The sequence below is a fragment of the Aedes albopictus genome, chromosome 3, assembly GCF_035046485.1.
Source record: "Aedes albopictus strain Foshan chromosome 3, AalbF5, whole genome shotgun sequence".
Classification (NCBI taxonomy): Eukaryota; Metazoa; Arthropoda; class Insecta; order Diptera; family Culicidae; genus Aedes; species Aedes albopictus.
In genome coordinates, this window is record NC_085138.1 from 69,961,278 (window position 1) to 69,981,324 (window position 20,047).

At 39.0% G+C, this 20,047-nt stretch overlaps 2 protein-coding genes across 2 annotated transcripts in view; both read left to right on the plus strand.

Annotated features, from left to right (window-relative positions):
• The window catches only part of LOC115254164 (soluble guanylate cyclase 88E), a 538,233-nt gene that overhangs the window by 435,061 nt on the left and 83,125 nt on the right, over positions 1-20,047 (plus strand). The gene's annotated exons all lie outside the window — the stretch shown is intronic.
• LOC109400205 (uncharacterized) overlaps positions 1-20,047 on the plus strand; it is a 52,501-nt gene that overhangs the window by 12,379 nt on the left and 20,075 nt on the right. Inside the window, exon 2 of the mRNA XM_019672686.3 lies at positions 17,073-17,185. Coding sequence (XP_019528231.2) covers positions 17,073-17,185 — 113 coding nt within the window. The remainder of the gene's footprint in view (positions 1-17,072; positions 17,186-20,047) is intronic.

Sequence of the window (20,047 nt, forward strand, 5' to 3'; positions counted from 1 at the left end):
ATCCTATTACTGTCTAGCATTAGCACACTAGAGGAATCCCCCAAATCAATTTGTAAATCACCGACACGTCGATCGTCCCGTCGCATCGTCGTAACACGGATCTCACCCAATGAGATCAAAATCGAGGCTAATCAATTCAAGGTCAACCCCTAGGTGACTTTGTGGTTGATCTAGGCTGGGGGTTTTTCAACAACTCTTCAATATGACATCTTAGCCGAACGTGTTAGCTGATTCCTGGAACAATAAACCTATCAGTGCAAATGAGATTGCTCGTGTTCAAGATAAGTGTTGATCGGTTCTAAACTGAAATGACCATCGACTTTTGACACCTGCCATATCATTAGGCGCGCCATCATGTGGTGTTGCTAATGCGATGTGATTTGTCGCTGACTGCATCGTTTGTTGAGAACAATTGATTAGGACCTGTGACAGCTGTTGCCTTTTGTCTTTCAGTTGTTCTAACTGTGTTATTGTGCATGGAGGTACTAAAATAAAGGGATCGCCTTCCCGAGCAGACGAGAATATCTAAATCAAATCTCAAATCGAAAAAAAAATGTTGTCATAGCTCGATGTGATATGACACCAATAACTCAAAGTGATATTATATCAATTTTTGTTCTTGTCAAAAATTTCTATATAAGAACAATTTAGCTCTTCTGCACGAAATGGACCAGATACTCTATAGGATGGCTCAATGTTAGTGAAATGCCATGTGACCCTTTCTGAGCTGTGGAAACGAAGAACCTCATGCTCTTACTTACCTTACCGATCAGGCTAAGGCCGAGGTGGCCTCTGCTGTACATAGTAGCCGTCTCCATTCCACTCGGTCCATGGCTGTTTGTCTCCAGTTCCGCACTCTGCGTAGGGTCCGCAGATCGTCCTCCACTTGGTCGACCCACCTAGCTCGCTGCGCTCCACGTTTTCTTGTACCGGTCGGATGACTCTCGAGAACCATTTTAGTCGGGTTGCTATCCGACATCCTGATGACGTGACCCGCCCACCGTAGCCTCCCGATTTTCGTGGTATGGACGATGGTTGGTTCTCTCAGCAGCTGATGCAGCTCGTGGTTCATTCGCCTTCTCCAAGTCCCGTCTTCCATCTGCACTCCACCGTAGATGGTAAGCAACACCTTCCGTTCAACACCATGCTCTTGTTGTCATGATATTCACAACAGTGAGCCACAGTTGAGTGGTAAGCATCGCCTCATATGAATCCTAAGGTCGTAGGTTCGATGCTGGATTAGGCATTTTTTTTGTATAAAAAAGGTCGACAAATCTTGTTTGCTATTGTTTTGATCGAGCTATCATTCAAGATCGAGCTATTATCCAAGAATTTCTACAAGAATACTACCAGGAATTTGTAAAAGAATTTCTTAAAGAAATTTCAGTTTAAATCCTGCAGGAATTCCTGGAGTACTTTCTGGAAGAATTCATCTTGTGTGAAGGAATTTAAAAAAAACATCCTGGGGGCATTCTTAGAGGAATTTGTGAAGGATTTTCTTGAAGAAGTCCTGAAGGAACTTCTGGAGGAATTCTCGAAGTTATTTTTTTTTGTTATTTTTATTTCCTGGAATAAATCTTGGAGGAAATCCTGGAGTGTTTTCTGCAGGAATTCCCGGAATATTTCTTGTAGGTATTCCTGGAGTATTCCCGGATTAATTCTTGTTGTAATTCCGGGAGGAATTCGTAGAGTAATTCCTGGAGGAATTCCTGAAGGAATTATTGGAGTACTTGCTGGACGAATTTTTGGAATATATCCTGGAGGTATTCCTGGACGGATTCTTGGAGAAATTCTTACCAGAAGTTTTGGAGGATTACCTGGAGAAATTTGCTGGAGGATTTTTTGGAGAAATTCTTAGAGAAGTTCCTGATGGGATTCTCGGAGGAATTCTGGGAAGAAGTCTCGGAGCAGTTCCTGGAGAATTACCTGAAAGAATTCTCGGAGGAACTCCTGGGGTTGAAAAAATCATTGGATATATTCCTGGCGAAATACCTGAAGGGATTCTTGGTAGTAGTCTTAAAGGGACCCCTGGTGAAAATCTCAGGGAAGGCCCTGTAGGATTTTTTAGAGGAATTCCTGGAGGAATTCTTGAAATAATTCTAGGCAAATGTCTTGTAGGAATTCCTGGATGAATTCTTGGAGATATTACTTGGGGAATTCTTGGAGGACTTCCTGGTGGAGTTCTAAGAAGAATTTATTAAGGAATACCTGAAAGAGTTCCTAGTGGAACTCCTGGAGTAATTCCCGAAGGAGTTTCTTGAGGAATTTCGGGAGGAATTTTTGGCGTAATTCCTCAACAGTTTTCGGAGGTATTTCTGAGGAAATCCTTGAAGGAATTCTCGGGCGAATTCTTAGAGCTATGTCAGGAGTTTTTTTTTTTTGATGAATTACTTAAGGTTTCCTGAAGGAGCCTATGGGTGTTCATGGAAGAATTTGTGGAGAAATTTTAGAAAAACTTTCCAAAAAAATCCCTGGAAGAATTTTACGAACAATTCCTGGAGGATTTTCTGAAGTAATTTCTGTTGGAATTACTTGAAAAATTTATTTACGAATTCCTGGAGGAATTTCTAGAGAAATGCCTGAAAATAATCTCGGATAAACCGCTGGAGTAATTTTTGGAAGAATTTTTGGACGATTTCCCGAAGGTTTCGGGAGAAATTCTTTGAGGATTTTCTAGAGAAATTCCTTGAGAGCTTCTTGAAAAAAAACCATAGAGGAGCTCTTGAAGGAATTCCTGGAGCAACTCTGTTGGAAAATTGTTTGGAAAATTTCTAAGCAGAAGTCTATGAGGAATTCCTGGAGATATTGTTGGAGGAATACCTAGAGGGATTCTTTGAGGAATTCTTGGCAGAATTTTCAGAGTGATATCTGCAGAAATTCTTGAATAAATTCCTGCTGGAGTTCTTGAAGGAATTTTTGGAGAAATTTCTGGAGGGATTCTTGTAGGTATTTCTGGTAGAATACTTGGAGGAACTCTTGAAAGAATTTTCTAGGAATTTCTTGAAAAATTCATGGAAGAATTCTTTCAGGAGTTCTTGGATGAATACCTGGGAAGATTATTTGAGGAATTCTTGGCGAAAGTCTTGGAAGAATTTTGAAGGATTTTTTGGAGGAGCTACACCGATAAAGTAAAGAGATTCAGTAGAGCTTGTGGAGCTTGAACGTCTTTATTCCAGAATAATTTGAATGACCTAGATCACCAAGTGAATGTTGCTTAGTTCGGGGATGAACCAGCCTCGGGCTGAAAATCCCCATAATAAAGAGCCAATAACAATAACAATGTTGCTTAGTTATCAGAATTGCACTCCGAGGTTCTAAGAGTAGCGCAAATTATGTTCCACGAGGATTCGCTACAATAAATATATCATAAGATTTACGGACCCATATGCGACCCATACTTCAAAATAGATTGGATCCATTTGAATACCAGTGGACACCCAAATAGCAACACATAGAGATACTCGCAATATTATGAGGTACAACAGACACAATCGTGAAATAATTATGCCTATAGAGTGAACAGACCGAGATTAGAGACTGTAGACCTTGAAGGTCCTAATTCCAAAATAGTTTCGAAAGCCTGGATTATCCCATGAATGTACCAAAAGCATTATAGTTGAGCACTGAGGCTCCATCAGCTGTATAGACTCATTCATTTCATTTATTTAGTTCACATCAAATTCATGATAATACTGAATCAACAATTTGCCGCCATAATACTCGATTTGCAGCTGCAGCTCTCCAACGTCGGTCACGCCCAACACTCGCCAGTTCACGCTCCACCTGGTCCGCCCATCGTGCTCTCTGCGCTCCACGCCTTCTTGTACCAACCGGATGGTTAGCAAACACCAACTTTGCAGGGTTGTTGTCCGGCATTCTTGCAACATGCCCTGCCCACCGTATCCTTCCAGCTTTGGCCACTTTCTGGATACTGTGTTCGCCGTAAAGTGCAGCGAGCTCGTGGTTCATCCTTCTCCGCCACACACCGTTCTCCTGCACGTCGCCGAAGATCGTCCTTAGCACGCGTCGCTCGAAAACTCCGAGTGATTGCAGGTCCTTCTCGAGCATCGCCCATGTATCGTGTCCGCTGTATAGACTACATCCCACGAATATTTTCTACAATTAACCTTTCAGGATGCGCGCCATCAAGCAGCTGAAACTGCACCGCACTCGCGCTGTATACGACGAGCGAGGTTTTCTGGTTGTGTTGTACTTTTTTACAACGGCGCGAGTCCTGAAGGGTTAAAGCATGATCAGTGAATCAAAATTCGCCCATCGCGCAACAATAACGACAATGTTGCAACCTGAAATTGTTGCGACATTCTACCCAATGCGACATAGGTTTGTCCCAACTTGAACAGAATAGGATAAAGATCATGCAGCACGAGTTTAGAGATTTTTAAGCCTTGCATTGTGATTTTCGAGTGGTAACTTCGAGTCGGTAAACACTGCAACGCTGCTGAAGATGTGTCATCAAAAAGTTTCGATTTTAGGTTGGTAATAATTGATTGTTCACGAGTTGAAAAGTACGCAACAAATTCACCTTCTGTTTTGTCTGCAACAAAATTTTTCGAGATTATGTCATTATCTGTTACCAGTTGGGATAAAGAGTAATCGCTGCGCCTTCTTTGTTGCTTGTTTTGTGCCTCTTTTGTCTGACAATTCTCTTCACTGAGCATGATACAGTATGTAGATATCGTGACCCAAACTTCAAAGCGTTTTGGAGGCCGTTTGTATTTCACGGAATGTCCAACTACCACAATATCGAGTTGCTCGTAGCATTGCGAGGTCTAATGGACATCAACGTGACTAAATTTCATGAACAGAGTGAACACAAATGATGGTAGATATTGTAGATCTTAAGAAAATGAATTCCAGCGTAATTTGGATGACCTAGATCACCCAATTAATGTACCATGAATATTCTAGGAGTGCTTTGAGGCTTTCTGAGTACCGTAGACTATGTTCTGTGAGGATTTATCGTCTATAAAATTTGGTATAGGATGTTGGATTTGTGACAGAAACTTCGGAGTACTTTGGAGGCCTTAGAATAGCTCTGTGATCAAAACTTCAATAGACTGTGATGGGTAGCAATACATTGCATTGCAAGGATCAGTGATGATTAGCAAAAAGATGAAATTTGATGTTTTTACTGTAGAAATTATAAAAAATATACAAAAAAGCCACGTATGTTCGGCTACCAGTAATGGTGGGGGGGGGGGGGGGGGGGGGGTGCAAAGGGGGGAGGTACCATGCATTTCTTAGAACAACTATTCCCCTTGACTATAAAAAACAGGGTAAAATGTTTAAAAACAAAGAAGATATTGCATTTCTGCCAACAGTAGATCGTCCCGGGTGTTTACGAGTTAACTGGATGACTAATGAGTACAAGTAATTCATTCTAGGGCGTTTTTGGCAATAGTTTGACAACGTCAGATAAAGAAATGAAAATTAAAATGAGCGTTACGGTGATTGACCAGAGCTAGTGCGCAGAGAACCAATGTCCTTTTTCGCTGCCATTTACCTTATTAAGAGATCTATGCACAACATCTGAAGAGCTCTTGGAAAAATTACAAGTGGACTAGCGTTAAATTTCTTTATTGCCTTTCTCGTACACCAAGGTGTACCGAAAGGCTATATGTTCACTCCAAAAATGAAATCTTGATAGAACTCCCGGAGAGCCAAGTCTTATATACTATTCGACTCAGCTCGACGAGTTGAGATGATGTCTGTGTGTGTATGTGTACAAAAATGTCACCTCACTTTTGGATGGTAAATATCATCCGATTTCAACGCTTTTGGTTTCAATCGACGCGGAATATTGTCCCATTGTTTCCTATTGAAAATTGTATGAATCGGTCCAGCCGTTCCGGAGTTACGGCCATTTAGGTGTTCCGGACCGGTACCCCAGGAAGGGGCCAGATATGAAATTGCAACAAACCCATGCATGCGACCCATCAAGCCACGGCATTTTCGATTATCTCATGAACAGTAAGCAGGAAAATAGTCGCAGACTATACCTGAACCGTTAGTGTTCCGAAACCGGTTCCGGGCTTCCCGCCGGAAATGGCCAAATATAAAAGTGAACCAAACCCATGCATGCGACACATCAAATCACCGCTTTTTCTGTAACCTGATGAATGGTAAACAGGAAAATAGTCTCAGACCATATCTGATCTGGTAGTATTCTGGAACCGGTTCCAGGTATCTTGGCGGAAGTTGCCAAATATAAAAGTGAACCAAACCCATGCATGCAACACATCAAATCGCAGCTTTTTCTATAACCTGAGGAACGGTAAGCAGGAAAATAGTCTCAGATCATATCTGAATCGGTAGCATCCTGGAACCGATTCCTGGTGTCCCGCCGGAAGTGGCCTAATTCATACATGCGACACATCAAATCGTGGCCTTTTCGATAACTTGTACGATCAGCAAGAAAATAAGCCCACATTATAAACTATTGATAGTGTTCCGGAATCGGTTCGAGGTGTCTCGCTGAAAGTGGCCGAATGTAAAAGAGAACCAAAAAAAATATTCGAGACACATCAAATGGATTTTAAGGTATCCTAATGAACGGTTACCAAGAAAAAATATCTCAGATCATGCTAGGGAAAACTAGTAGTGTCCCCGGTTCCCGGTGTCCTTCCGGATATGGTCAAATGTAGAAGGGAACCGAACTCCATGCATGCGCTTCATCAATTCGCGATTTTTTCGATAAGCTGATGAACGGTTTTCAAGAAAATCAGTTCAGATTACGTTAGAGACCACCGGTAGTGTTTCACAACCGGTTTCAGGTGTCCCGCTGAAATTGGTCAAATGTAAAAATGAACCATGTAAATTTTCCGAAACCGGTTAAGGGTGTCCCACTGGAAGTGGACATGTATTAAAGTGCATCAAACCCATGATTGCGGTACATCAAATCGCTTTTTTGTCACAATCCACTTCGGTAGTATTTTTAGTTCCGAGTAACCTGATTAACAGTTTTCATAAGCTCAGACCACATTTAAATTTTAGGGGAGACTGAGGAGACTTGATCCCTGGGGAGACTTGTTCCTCAAATTTTTTTTCGGAATCAAAAACTGTTTTCTGCTAGCTTATTTTTTTTTCCAAAACTAAATCTTGACAGACGACAATGTTTTGGCTACAATTGATTTTATTTGTGTATTGCGTTATTTTTTAATGGCTGATGGTTTGTTTTCAGTCCTTCTGAAATCTTTTAGGCGATTCCGAAAAATCTCAATAACCTTGTAAAAATTGAATCAAATCGTGTCAAAATTTTACAGCACATAGTGTAAAAAAAATACTATCAAACGTATTTATTCAAATAAGGCTATTATATAAATATTTTAATTAATGCATGGGGGGACTTGATCCCTCGAGGATTACACACACATTATACATGTGAAAAATAAAATTCTATTTGTGAGCCTCTATTTACTCGGAATTCTAGTAAATTCATTGATAAAACATGTCAGATAATTATTATTTTATCACACACCATAAAAAGAGGGATCAAGTCTCCCCATTTTCGAAATACAGCATAACCTTAACAATTTAAGGAAATATTATAATTTCAAATTCACCATATTCATCCAAAATACAAGAAAACTTGAAATGAAAATGAATAGGAAGCTTCTGGGGTTATTTTCCCTTTAAATTAACCATGTGCTCAAAAGGGGATCAATTGTGGCCCATTTTTAAAAAAAATACATCATAAGACATGCCTCCATAAAAACTTTGACAATAATTTAAAGTCTTTCTGTTGTGTATAAACTTGCAATAGATGTTTACCTTCCATTCTGTACGAAAAACGGATCAAGTTTTGTGTTTTTCTTGAAATTACAGGTAAATTAAGAAAAAGGGATCAAGTCTTCCCAGTCTCCCCTACCGATAGTATTCCGGAATCATTTCCGGAATCATTTGGGGGTCTCGTGAGCAATACAAAATAGACACATACTACATAAGAGGCCACAGGTGGTGTTGCAGAAGCAACGTTGGGTTCTTCAGCGGAATTACGAAAATGAACTAAATCAATGCAAGCGATGGATATGTGTGAGAGAACCAAAAACCTTAAAAAAAAACTAAACTTATCTCATCAAATCACACCATTTTAGATTCCTGAGACGTGAATTTACAGTAGGATGGGTCAACTTTGTATGGAAAAATTAAAATTTAAGCGCATCAGCCCCGAACATTCGTTTAAATCTTTATCTGCGTCTAAAATTACTGCGCGAAATTTTGATGTGACTGAAGGCGAGCTCTGTAATGTGGTTGATATTTGTTTGAATGTGATATAGCACTGGTAATTCAAATTACTACATAACAAATTTTACATGAATCTTGTAACCAATGATAATAAAATGTAGCATAAAGTGTGCAGATTAAACCTTTGTCAAAGTGATTTCCGTGAAAAAAGTTTAGTCCTGGCTAGTAATTGCCATCTTGGTATGAAACAGTCTCCAGTAAAGGTGGTCAAGCAGTCAACTGAAAGGACTGATACTTTCTGCTCTGCCCATACGTTGAACATAACGTCGGAATAAGTGCCCCAATTCGATGATGACCTTGATAAAATTCTTGATTTTTCAAACAAAGTATTCTCATGATTCAGAAATTCGTAAGCGGTACAGTCCCAGACCGCTGTTATGAGCATTTCCTCCTTCTCGTTCATTACCAAAGAACAGAAAATTGGGGCTGATCACTAACTCTAAGGGGCTGTCCATAAACCACATGGTCATTTTTTTTGGGACTTTCCAACCCCCCCCCCTCCCCGCGTGGTCATTAGTCCATACAAATTTTTTTATTTGTCCATACAAAATGGTCATTGGCCGAACCCCCCCCCCCCCTCATGACCACGTGGTTTATGGACAGCCCCTAAGGCAAGATTGATTGCGTCGACGGAAAGATCATGAGTACATGTTCGACGAGAAAGGCAATATCACCACTAGGTGGATTAATCTGGGTTTTTAATATTTACTGTTACACAAAAGCCTAATTGGGTGGCTTTTTTGAAAGTAAGATATATTTTTATTGTTGTTTTTATTAACGATAACGATAAGATATTTAAATTAAACAATAAAAAATACATAGATTACTTCTCTGGATCCATGTAGGGTAAAAGCCCCCTTCTTCGGCCTAGTACCTATATTCATCTCATTTTGTCTCAAGGACTAGAGATGTGCGCCGTCGAGATTTATTACTTCACGCCGCCGGATGTTTTGATTTTCTAGCACGCCGCCAGCTTAAAACTCATCACGCCGCCGAACTTAGAATTTCCCCAATAATCTTCAGAAAATAATCGATTTAAGTTTAAACGCTCCCAAAATGAATGCATGTCATTCATTGCCGAATAAACAAAATATTTCGTTCAATGATCCTGTTGAGATTTTAGTTACTTTTTAGTCACTTATATATCATCATATAAAAATCCTAGCAAATATCATATTCTTCACACAAGGTGTATAAAGCATCAATGACAGCATGCATGCTTTTCCCCGCGTGACGTCATAACGACGTTCGTTTATAATTGAGGGGGTTAGAAGCAAAGGGGTGTAAGTGACAAAAACCCACTTTCGAGTAAATGAGGTTTAAAATTTTTCGTCAATTTTTCATTACATACATACAAAATGTGAGGAATTTCAAAATCAACCCAATTTTCTCCGATGTAATGAAATCTGAAGAATTCAGGTTCTAATAATTCAATTCATGCCATAACTTAAGAATTATTTTATGGATTTTTTTTATTTATTATGGAACGTTTAATTGTCTGCCGCACTATATACGAGTGCGCAATTACAAGTTACTACACTAAAACCTCAATTAATGCACATGGCTGGGGGTGCATAAATTAAAAAAGGCATAAAATGAGGGAAATTTGTGCATTAAAAAATCGCTTCCGTAACGCCTCTGAATCCCGCCGAAAATGCTCTGAAACTTCCTGAAATAGCTCCAAAATTCCCCTTAAACCGCCTCGTACCCCATGTAACGCACCTGCGACGCTCCGAAACCCCCGAAAACGCCTCCATAAGGCCTCTGAATCCCGCCAAAAATGCTCTGAAACTTCCTGAAATGCCTCCAAAATCCCTCTAAAATCCCCTCGGACCCAATGTAACGCATCTGAACCCCCACTTGCACCCGTTTAACGCACGTGAGATCCTCGGAAACCCCCGAAAACGTACCAGTAACGCCTCCAAACCCCGTCGAAAATCCTCTGAAACTCTCTGCAATGCTTTCGAAAACCCCCTCAGACCCCCGAAAACCCCCCGGAGATCTCCTGGTACCTCGCGGAAACCCCTGGGAACCCCCTGAAACTCCCCTGTGACTTCCATTTGCTCACCCTTATAAACACCCTTTAGCCGCCGTTGCAATAGTTACCGTCATTATTGAATATTCTTATGCACAATATTGGTTCTGAGTAGCTTTCCCTTAATTTATGCAGGTCATAAAAAAAGGTGCATAAATTAAAAAGTGCATTAAAATAACATGCATAAATTGAGGTTTTAGTGTATTTACATTCTCATATGCAAAGTATAGTTTGTTAAAATGTTTCGCTTTATGAGATGTAAAAGAGCGAAATATTGAATTCTCATTTTTAACGCCGCCGCCGCCGACGACCAAAAATGATGTTTTAACCGCGGCGCACATCTCTGCCGAAGCACCAAAGCAAGCATCACAGCGGTGCCAGACATCAAGAAACAAGTAGTTAATTGAATGAGATTTGGTCACTACAAATACGATGTTTTTTCAATCAGAATATGGTCGTTTCTTGGTTTAACATCTTGGTAATCGAACTTCTACGCAAATCGATCAATAATTTCATTTTCCAACGCCATTTCTTTCAAAATATTTGGTTTGGTTTTCATCTAAATATGCTGCTACCGCTCAAGCTTTACGAACTATCATCCAGTTCGGCAGCACTGATTTGCCAATCAGCTGTGAATGTATGCGAGTGCAAAACGTGGGGAGCGAGCATAGACAATTCGTCGCGCCGCACATTGTTGTGACTTCTCCTTTGCGAGAGAGGAAAACAATCACAATGAAACTGTCACCTGCTAGGGAAAGGGAGTGCGTTAGTGGGTGAGTGCAGAATGCTCTACGATGAGAAAATGTGAGAGTGGTTGTGGATTTGCTGTAAATACTGTTGAGATGAATAAGGGGCCACCCGGTGGACCGTGATGAGATGAAAATTTTACGGTGTGCTGAAGATAGGTGCGAGTGGCTCGCGATTTGTGATCGCAATTATATCAAATATTGAAGGTAAATCCCACTCTAGTGCATCGTAAGATCAACAGTGGAAGTGAGCACGTATGTTAAAGGTTTGTATCATTAAGTTTGAAGCGTATACATTGCGCTGTGAGTGATTTTTCATGTTGCACATCCTTAATGAGACTAAGATAGGCACAAATACCCTACACTTCTCAAGACCTGCTTAATCATCGATGACTTACCGAATAGATTGCAAGTGGCATTATCGAAAAAGTTTCCAAAAATTTTATCGAAGACATTCTCAAATAATCTACTAAACAATTTTGGGTAAGTGCAGAAAAATTCCAAAAACAATGTGCGAAGAAATTGCCGAAGAAAGTTCAATATGTACTGCCACAGGATTCCTAAAAGTATAACTGAAGAATTGACGAAAAAATGGTCAAAAATCGTCATAGTCTTATATAAGGAAATTCCTTATTAGATATAAACAGAATTAGCGTTAGCGTAGTTACGGTATACTTCGTAGATTTGATACTAAGAACATTCTTGTCTCTCTCTCTCTCTTCTTGGCGTAACGTCCTCATTGGGACAAAGCCTGCTTCTCAGCTTAGTGTTCTATGAGCACTTCCACAGTTATTAACTGAGAGCTTCCTCTGCCAATGACCATTTTGCATGCGTTTATCGTGTGGCAGGCACGAAGATACTCTATGCCCAAGGAAGTCAAGGAAATTTCCTTTTACGAAAAGATCCTGGACCGACCGGGAATCGAACCCGTCACCCTCAGCATGGTCATGCTGAATACCCGTGCGTTTACCGCCTCGGCTATATGGGCCCTGAACATTCTTGTACCTTTACTAATCTTGCTTGGATTGCTTTTCGGAGCAAGGCCGGGGAGTTAACTTTGCTCCAATCTTATGCAAAAATACCAAAAGAACAAATGTCATTATTCCCGGCCACGCCCATCCTTACCGTAACTTGGGATAGGGGAAGGAAATGTTGATGTAGCACTTATTTAAGAGGCCTCCGACTCAGTGACACTCCCATAAGTACTACGGAGTGGGTGACTGGGAGATGTAATATGTAAGTCAAGGATTCGCCTGAATAGCTGGCGATGGACCAACGGCATTGGTTGTTTACTTGGTCAAAATTTAATCATTTGAAAGCCGGCAATCAAAAGAGATTTTTTTTTATTTATTGTTTAAATAATTATGTTTCTGCTCAGTGAGAGGCCCAAGCAGAACCGATCCCTCCAGGGTCATCGGAACATTACAATAAATGTTTGAAACGCGTGAAAAAAAAATTGGCGATCCGAGAAAAAAAAAACCTCAATTTACATTAAAAAAAAAACGCGAAAACAAGGAAAAAACGTCTCATTTATTTAAAAAAAAATCACGTAAAACGAGTTGAACGAAAATAAAATAAAAATATATTTCTTTCTATATATTGTATAAATAAGTATGTTTCGGCTCAGTGCGAGGCACAAGCAGAACCGATCACTCCAGGATCATCGGAACTTTGCAATACCGAAATGTTTAAAACGCGAGGAAAAAACTGGTTACTCGAGAAATAACAATAAAAGAAAAGAAAAAAATCTAAAAATCGCGTTAAACAAAAAAAAAAAGATCGCGTAAAACGAGTAAAAAAACGCGACATTACGACACTCGGCACGAAGAAAAATGACGCGGACAACGTGGTCTACCCGCCACCGCCACCGATATGGCGATCTTGACCCTTCAAAAAATAAGAAGTCGTCCCGACTGCAGGGTTGCCCGCTTGTACATCTGAAATAGAAAATAGTTTAAAATTATGATAGGCTCACAACAGTTACATAAATTTTGGAGATAAATCTCTCTAGACATAGACAAAAATTACCTGAATCCTCCTGAAACAAATGGTTTATTAGCAATGAAAAACATAATACAAAAAAAAAGTAGAACAAATTGTGATCTTGGAATTATCTTGCATTTAAATCAACAAAGCTAGAAAAATACAAGATCAAAATTTGTTATGGTAGATCTTACACCGTAACGCACCATTACAAGGTGATCTACCCACGTTATGGGACCTTATTAGATATAAACAGAATTCAACAGAAATTGTTGAAGAAATGTAAATAAAAATGCTAAATTACAAAATAAATTCACAAAGGAATGGCTAAAGGAGCTTTGCCGAAGAAATTTAAAAAAAATGGCTGAGAAATTTTCAAAATAACGTTTTTAATCATATCTAACTGATGCGGCCAAAGCTTACCAAAATCTGAGAGTGTTTCGAAAAGCTTAGACTTCTAGTAATGAGCAGAGATAGAATTCAAAATAGTGGCAAATATTTATACTTCAATTGAACGGTCTATTTTATTTCTTCAAAAAAAAAAAAAAAATAAAAAGCCTGAGACAGGTTGCAACAGACATTTTTGAGATGTAATTTCATTTATAACTAAAGAATTGACAAAAATCTTCATTTTTGCCAACTTTTGACAGCTTCTTGGAGGCTAAGAGAACCATAGATTTGAGTCAAACGAAGTGCTTTTCATCCTTTCCTATTAGGGTGACCGTCCGTCCTGTATTTAACGGAGCAACATAAATTTCAAATACTCGCTACTGGAATATTGTTCATGTTTCTGTCTGAATTATTCGTTCTTTACAGTTGAACAAGTGTAATTAGATTTTTCTTTGACAGATTCGAATATTTCGACTTCCACTTGTAATCTTCCTTAGTATCAATTATCCACACATTGAGTGGATAACTGACACTGAGGAAGATTATAAGTGCCAAACTAATTACACTCATTCGAAGAGGGTATGGCACCGTCCACAAATTACGTAATGTTGCACTACTGGGAGGAGGAGTATAGCCAAGCGTTAAGGCCCATGCACAAATTTCTGGATTTTCATGCAAAAAAGCGTTATGGAATGGAGAGGAGGGGGTAAAAAATGTCGATTTGAGCGTAACGTAATAAATGAACGCTTGGAGGGTTTGAAAAGTCGGTGCAAGAACTACTTGCTTTACTCAACTCATAAAACTGTAGGAGCACCAACAATAGCTTTGTTTTTTAACTTGAAGCAATACGATTTTACTATCGACCTAACAATTAGTTGGCCTGCGGTTTACATTCTTGACCTTCTCCGTTGATTGTCTCGTGCTTACGATTGGATATTTCCACTGTAAAAGCAATGCATAAAAATTGTTCACTCTTCAGCCATCACGGAGGTCAACTTTTGTTGTACCGTACCGGACAGTGCGATTACGATGACAAATTTTATAATACCCTAACGGAAATCCATCAAACCTCACGCTGCTGTTATCTTTCATCGCCAACCTCCAGCCCATCGACTGTGTGATTCTTTTCCCAATGAACTCTAGTTATGTCAAGTTACGCAACCAATCGACTGTCGTCGATTAATTACGCCCATACCGGAATCCGATTGCGTAACGAATCAACTCGATTCGTATCAAATCGTTGAAAGCAATGCGCCGAACAAATCTTCTCCCAAAAGGTAAACCGGCTGTTCTTGAGATGTTTGCTGTCGCGTATCTTTGTAAACCTCTCGAACAACCCGGCCTGCCTGCCCGCGCCGCGCCTGTCATCGATGTGACAAGTGCGCTATGATGACTGACTGACTGACTGATTGACTGTGATGAGTCAACTCATGTCATGTGTGTGGCTTAGCCAGCAGTGCGTATCGTTTACCCCTCGTACCTACTCAGCTCACATGTTAATGACATTTTCGAGCTTTGAAGATGTTTACTCACACGGTAAACGAAGGTCAGCATTTTCTTCAGGCTTGAACCACCTTGAGAAGTGGTTCCACGTTGCTCCTCGAGGTGGATTAAGTGCTGTTCGCAATCAGCTGATTATAGGTGCGCGTTTGAACTCTAACTGGAAAATGTGATCACCAAACACAAGCCTAGTACTATCGTGACGTATAGTCAAACAATCTCAATGGTTTCTGTGCGTTTACTAATTGTACATTCGTGCAAGGTGAACCGGAAGTTACTTGTTCTGGCTTTTCACTGTTTTTTTTTTTGTGATTTTCAAGAAGCATAGCTATAGGTACAACACAACATAGAGTCGATGCGGTAAACGCACGGGTATTTGGCAAGATTATGCTCTTATTATTCTTAGTCCGTCCTAGAAATTTCACAATTTTCAAAATTTGACTCTCTTCATGTGAATCTGATATAAAATTCAACAAAACGAATTGAGAAAACGAAAATAAAATTACAAGTGAATGATCCCATTCCTGATAAAAATGAAATCAATAGGGTAAAAGCTGTTTCCACAGACAAACAGACGTAACACCTTGAACGATTTTCATGGAAATTCATCGCCCAGTCCACACTACCATCACCTGGTGGAAAAGTTGCACGAATCACTGTGTTGTGCCATATCGTCAACAGAAGGCGCTAGTGTGAAACGTCAAACGCATAGAAAAACGATGCGCGTGCCTCTGGTTGTGAAAGCCACAACTATGATAATTTAAAATGATCGTTAAAAGCGTGGTCGATGGAAATTTCGCAAGTGTTACGTCTGTTTGTCTGTGCTGTTTCCTTTTCCATTGAATGCTTCCATTTGGCGCCAGCAGTAAAAATTGCATACAAGTACTTTTATAGCATCTAGTTTCCAGCGCTGACAGCCCGGTGGCGACACCATCACTTGTATTCAATGCATTGTCTGTGCTACTCACGGTTATCTTCTCAAATTTTCACCTCAAGCTCACGGAAGGATGGTAGTCAAGAACTGTCAAATCGTATGGAAAAATCGCGAAAAACGTTGATTGTTAGAAAACGGAATAGTTTTGTGAAAATTTAGTGAATAGAAATCAAGAATGGTTTGAAAATGCAACGTTTTGTGTTTACTTCATGTTCCGGAACAGTTTCTTCACCGAGAAAATTTGATTTTACTACCACAAAAAACAGAGCCATCTGTGATATTCTTAGCTTGGAATGTCGATCTATTTGCTGCTAAAAATCAGTCATGTATTCGATTTGCCTCTATTTATTTTCATGTTGGAATCTGCAGTTCCGGGTCATTTGGCCGAACACCATTTGGCCGAATGCTGTTTGACCGAATGCCATTTTGCCGAAAGATGTTTGGCCGAAAAATGATAGATGAACTTAATCATTCCGCTGTTCTCCGCTTCAGAATAACTCGAAAGAAGAGTCTATGATTCAACGAAGGAGTAATCTTTGATAAAATATTGGCAGTTTTAATGCCAACTAATCTCTCTATGTCAAAACTAGAAAAAATAGCCTATGATTTAAAACAGGAAATAATTCTTATTGGAAGTTAGAATATCAAAAAATCCGATGATTTTTTTGAATCATGATTCGGCCAAACGGCATTCGGCCAAATGGCCGGACACCGGAATCTGCTATGGCTAAAAAAACAAAACTCACAGAGCGTTGATCTTTTGGATGAAAAAAAAGCTCCCTAATGAATAGCAGAAAAGATGTCTGAAATCGTTTACATATATTAGCATGAATGCAAATTTTTGCTGTTTTTATGTAAAAAATACGAATGTTGATCAAAGGGTATTCGATTTCAACTTATTTACCATAACCAGTTGCTCTATTCTGCAAGACTGGTCATTTTTTTTGATCACTTTAAGAAGCATCTTCTTGACCCTTACTGTTGTTGCCGCAGTTGGATGGTTAAATTTTAATGTTTTCTTCCATTATTAATTTCAAGGACTTTTATCATCGTTCGTTCAACTTTTTGGGCCTTGCTGTTTGTACATTTCTTTGGGGCATGCAAATTGCAATCTAATGCTGTTTTATTATCTATTGATTGTCAAATTTGGATTTTATAGCAAATCTGTTTGAGGTGTGTACTAAAATATTAATTGCAAATGATTTTTGTTTTCTTCCAGCTCCACCGTATATTCTACAATGCCGAAGATCAGATCCAGAACTCAACACCTGTCTGAAGGGTGCACTTCACCATCTGAAACCCTACCTCGCTCAAGGCATCCCTGAAATTAAGGTAATATATGCAAAAGAGCACCATGCAAATGATTCCCAAGAAATCAATATTGGGATATTTGACAAATGTCTAAGTATCTAAGCAGCGTCGCTGTAAATTGGGTCGACCAAATCGACCAAACCTCTAGGTGACACCTGTTTTGTTTTGATTGTTAAAAATTGAATTCTCCATCAAATTTTTTGCAACTGGTTTTAAATGAAAGCTATACTAGTCTATTTTGATTTTGGCGAAAGTGGTCCAGGTCAATCCGGAGTGGCCACTGGGAATCCACTACAAGCAGAATCAGGATTTTTTTTATAATCAGTCATAACACAAAGACGAAATAACATTATTATTCAAACTAAACGTCATTTATATTGGCTCCAGATGAGCTTCAATTTTATCTGGTGCAGTTGCAAGTTTTATACAGTATGTTCTCAATAATCCGATTTTATCAGTTTTGGAAAATTTTCGTTAGGTAAATTGACTGAGAAAAATATTGAAACTGAGTATTAACTGCAGGAAGCGATGCAGATTGAATGTAGGAAATATAGAAAAATCAGAAATGTCCACTGTCACTATGGTTCTGGTACCTGGAACCGAAATTGTGTTATAGTGCCGCTATTTTTTAGAGATTTACTTGTTTTGATAATCTAAGCATATCAATCTTCCCTAATAAAAATTTCCAATAAAATCACCATAAACTACCATTTAATAATGATAAATTTGACTATTCAGCAACATATTATATTCTGTACGTATTTTCCTGATAAAAATGCTGTATTGGAAATTGGAACTACAATACGTGCACAATAAAATCAATGGCACTTATTGATCAGATAGTCGTATTGTTGAATTACTTGCAAATCCATGGAAATTATCAGTAGCTTTTTGTGCATTTCATCGAAGAAGGGACATCTTACACATGACAAAGGTTTTGACAGCATTGATCATTATTTGATAGTATTCTTTATAATGAACCGCATAAGCAAAATCTCTTATTGACGGGATTTTTTTTTAGATTTTATTTTTTTAGAAAATTTATTCGTCATCACACAAGAAACAAATTTGCCGAGAATACCATATTATAAGACGTAACAATTTTTTGTTTAGTTTTTTTGGATTGATGCATTTTAATTGTCAAGATTTAACCTATCTTTGATTTTTGTATAAATAGTTAATACTAAACTTTTTCAATAGTTTCTGATTTTTTTTGTAGTTCGTCACAGAAAAATTAAAACAACCGGTTGAGAAATATCTAAGATATGGTATTCTGAAGTAAGTTGACTACAAAGTTTGTAAGGGAAACCGGCTTTTATGCATTTTTATTGTCCGATACTGTAGTTATAAGTGAAAATGTAGTCCACGTTATGTTTGACAAAATCAATAAATAAATAAAATTAGTTTCATCATACCGTTCCTCAAAAAATATGTCGATGACATGTTTCTGGTCATCCCACACAACAAGATACAGGAAGTCTTAGCTGCTTTCAACAGCTGTGAAAGCAGACTACAGTTCACCGTTGATGTAGAAGACAACCAAAAGTCTTAGACATAGCAGTGACAAGAAACGACGACCAAACACTAGAAACTATGTGGTACTCCAAGCCAATAGCATCTGGGAGGATGCTCAACTTCCGATCATTCCATCAAATGAAGCATAAGATCAACGTTTCGTACAATTTCATTCATCGAGTGTACGCTCTCACCAGCACAGGAGACTTGGCAACATTAGCATCCACAATACATAACCATCTGCAGCTCAACAACTATCCACGACCGTTCATAAACCGTCTCATTAATAACTACCATCACTAGAAGGCACAGGAACACATCAACCCACCAAGCAGCGTTAACACAGACCCCAATGCACAGGCAGCCAATCTCCCAATAGCAATCTCCTCCCACAATCAACCTCCAAGCATCGACCAAACGCACAGCAACAGCGATACATCCATAACAAGGCACCGCACGGAATCAGGATTCCCCGACGAGACGGAGTCCAATAGCCGTGACAACGCACAAACCAATGACAGTGAAACGTCCAAGACCTACATGTCCATTCCATACGTTCCCAGACTGACCGACAATATCATCAAAGTCCTCAGACCACAGCTTCCAAACGTCCTGATCACCAGTAAGCAACTACGCACTCTCTTTGAATTCCACACCAACATGAAGGATCCTGTAAGCAAAAATGAAAAGTCAAACATAATATACAAAATTCCATGTTCAGAGTGCCAATCCTGCTATATTCGCATGACTCAGAACAAATTAAAAACTAGGCTGTCTGGTCATCGATGAGATGTAAACAAGCTAGATAGACTGCAAGAGCTATGTAACACTAACACTACAAACAACATCAACACTCTCAGAGAAAAAACAGCATTGATAAGTCATTGTATAGACCACAATCATAGGTTCAACTTTGATAACACACAAATATTAGAAGAATGTAGATCATATTCAAGTCTGAGCTTTATAGAGATGTGTCATATTGTAAACACTTCACATACCGTCAATAAGCGGTCAGACGTAGAAGGTTTGCACAATACATATGCATCAATCCTACACACTATCAAAAACAAAATCCACACCACCCCTTCCCTATAACGATTTTGCCAATTTGAAATATTTCATCTTTATATCAGTAAGACCATTGTCCATGATAAGAGCTTAACAATCAAAAGTGCCCGAAAACAGAGTGAGCAAAACTAAAAGTGACTAAACTATAAAATTAAATTTTAAAATATTGACCAATTGACCAACCATATGTAAGAAGCTTAACTTAATAACTTTACTAGTAATTTAAACACAATATGACATTTTTAGGACATGTACCGACCAAAACCTTATACTGACCGTAACAGAACAACCATACCC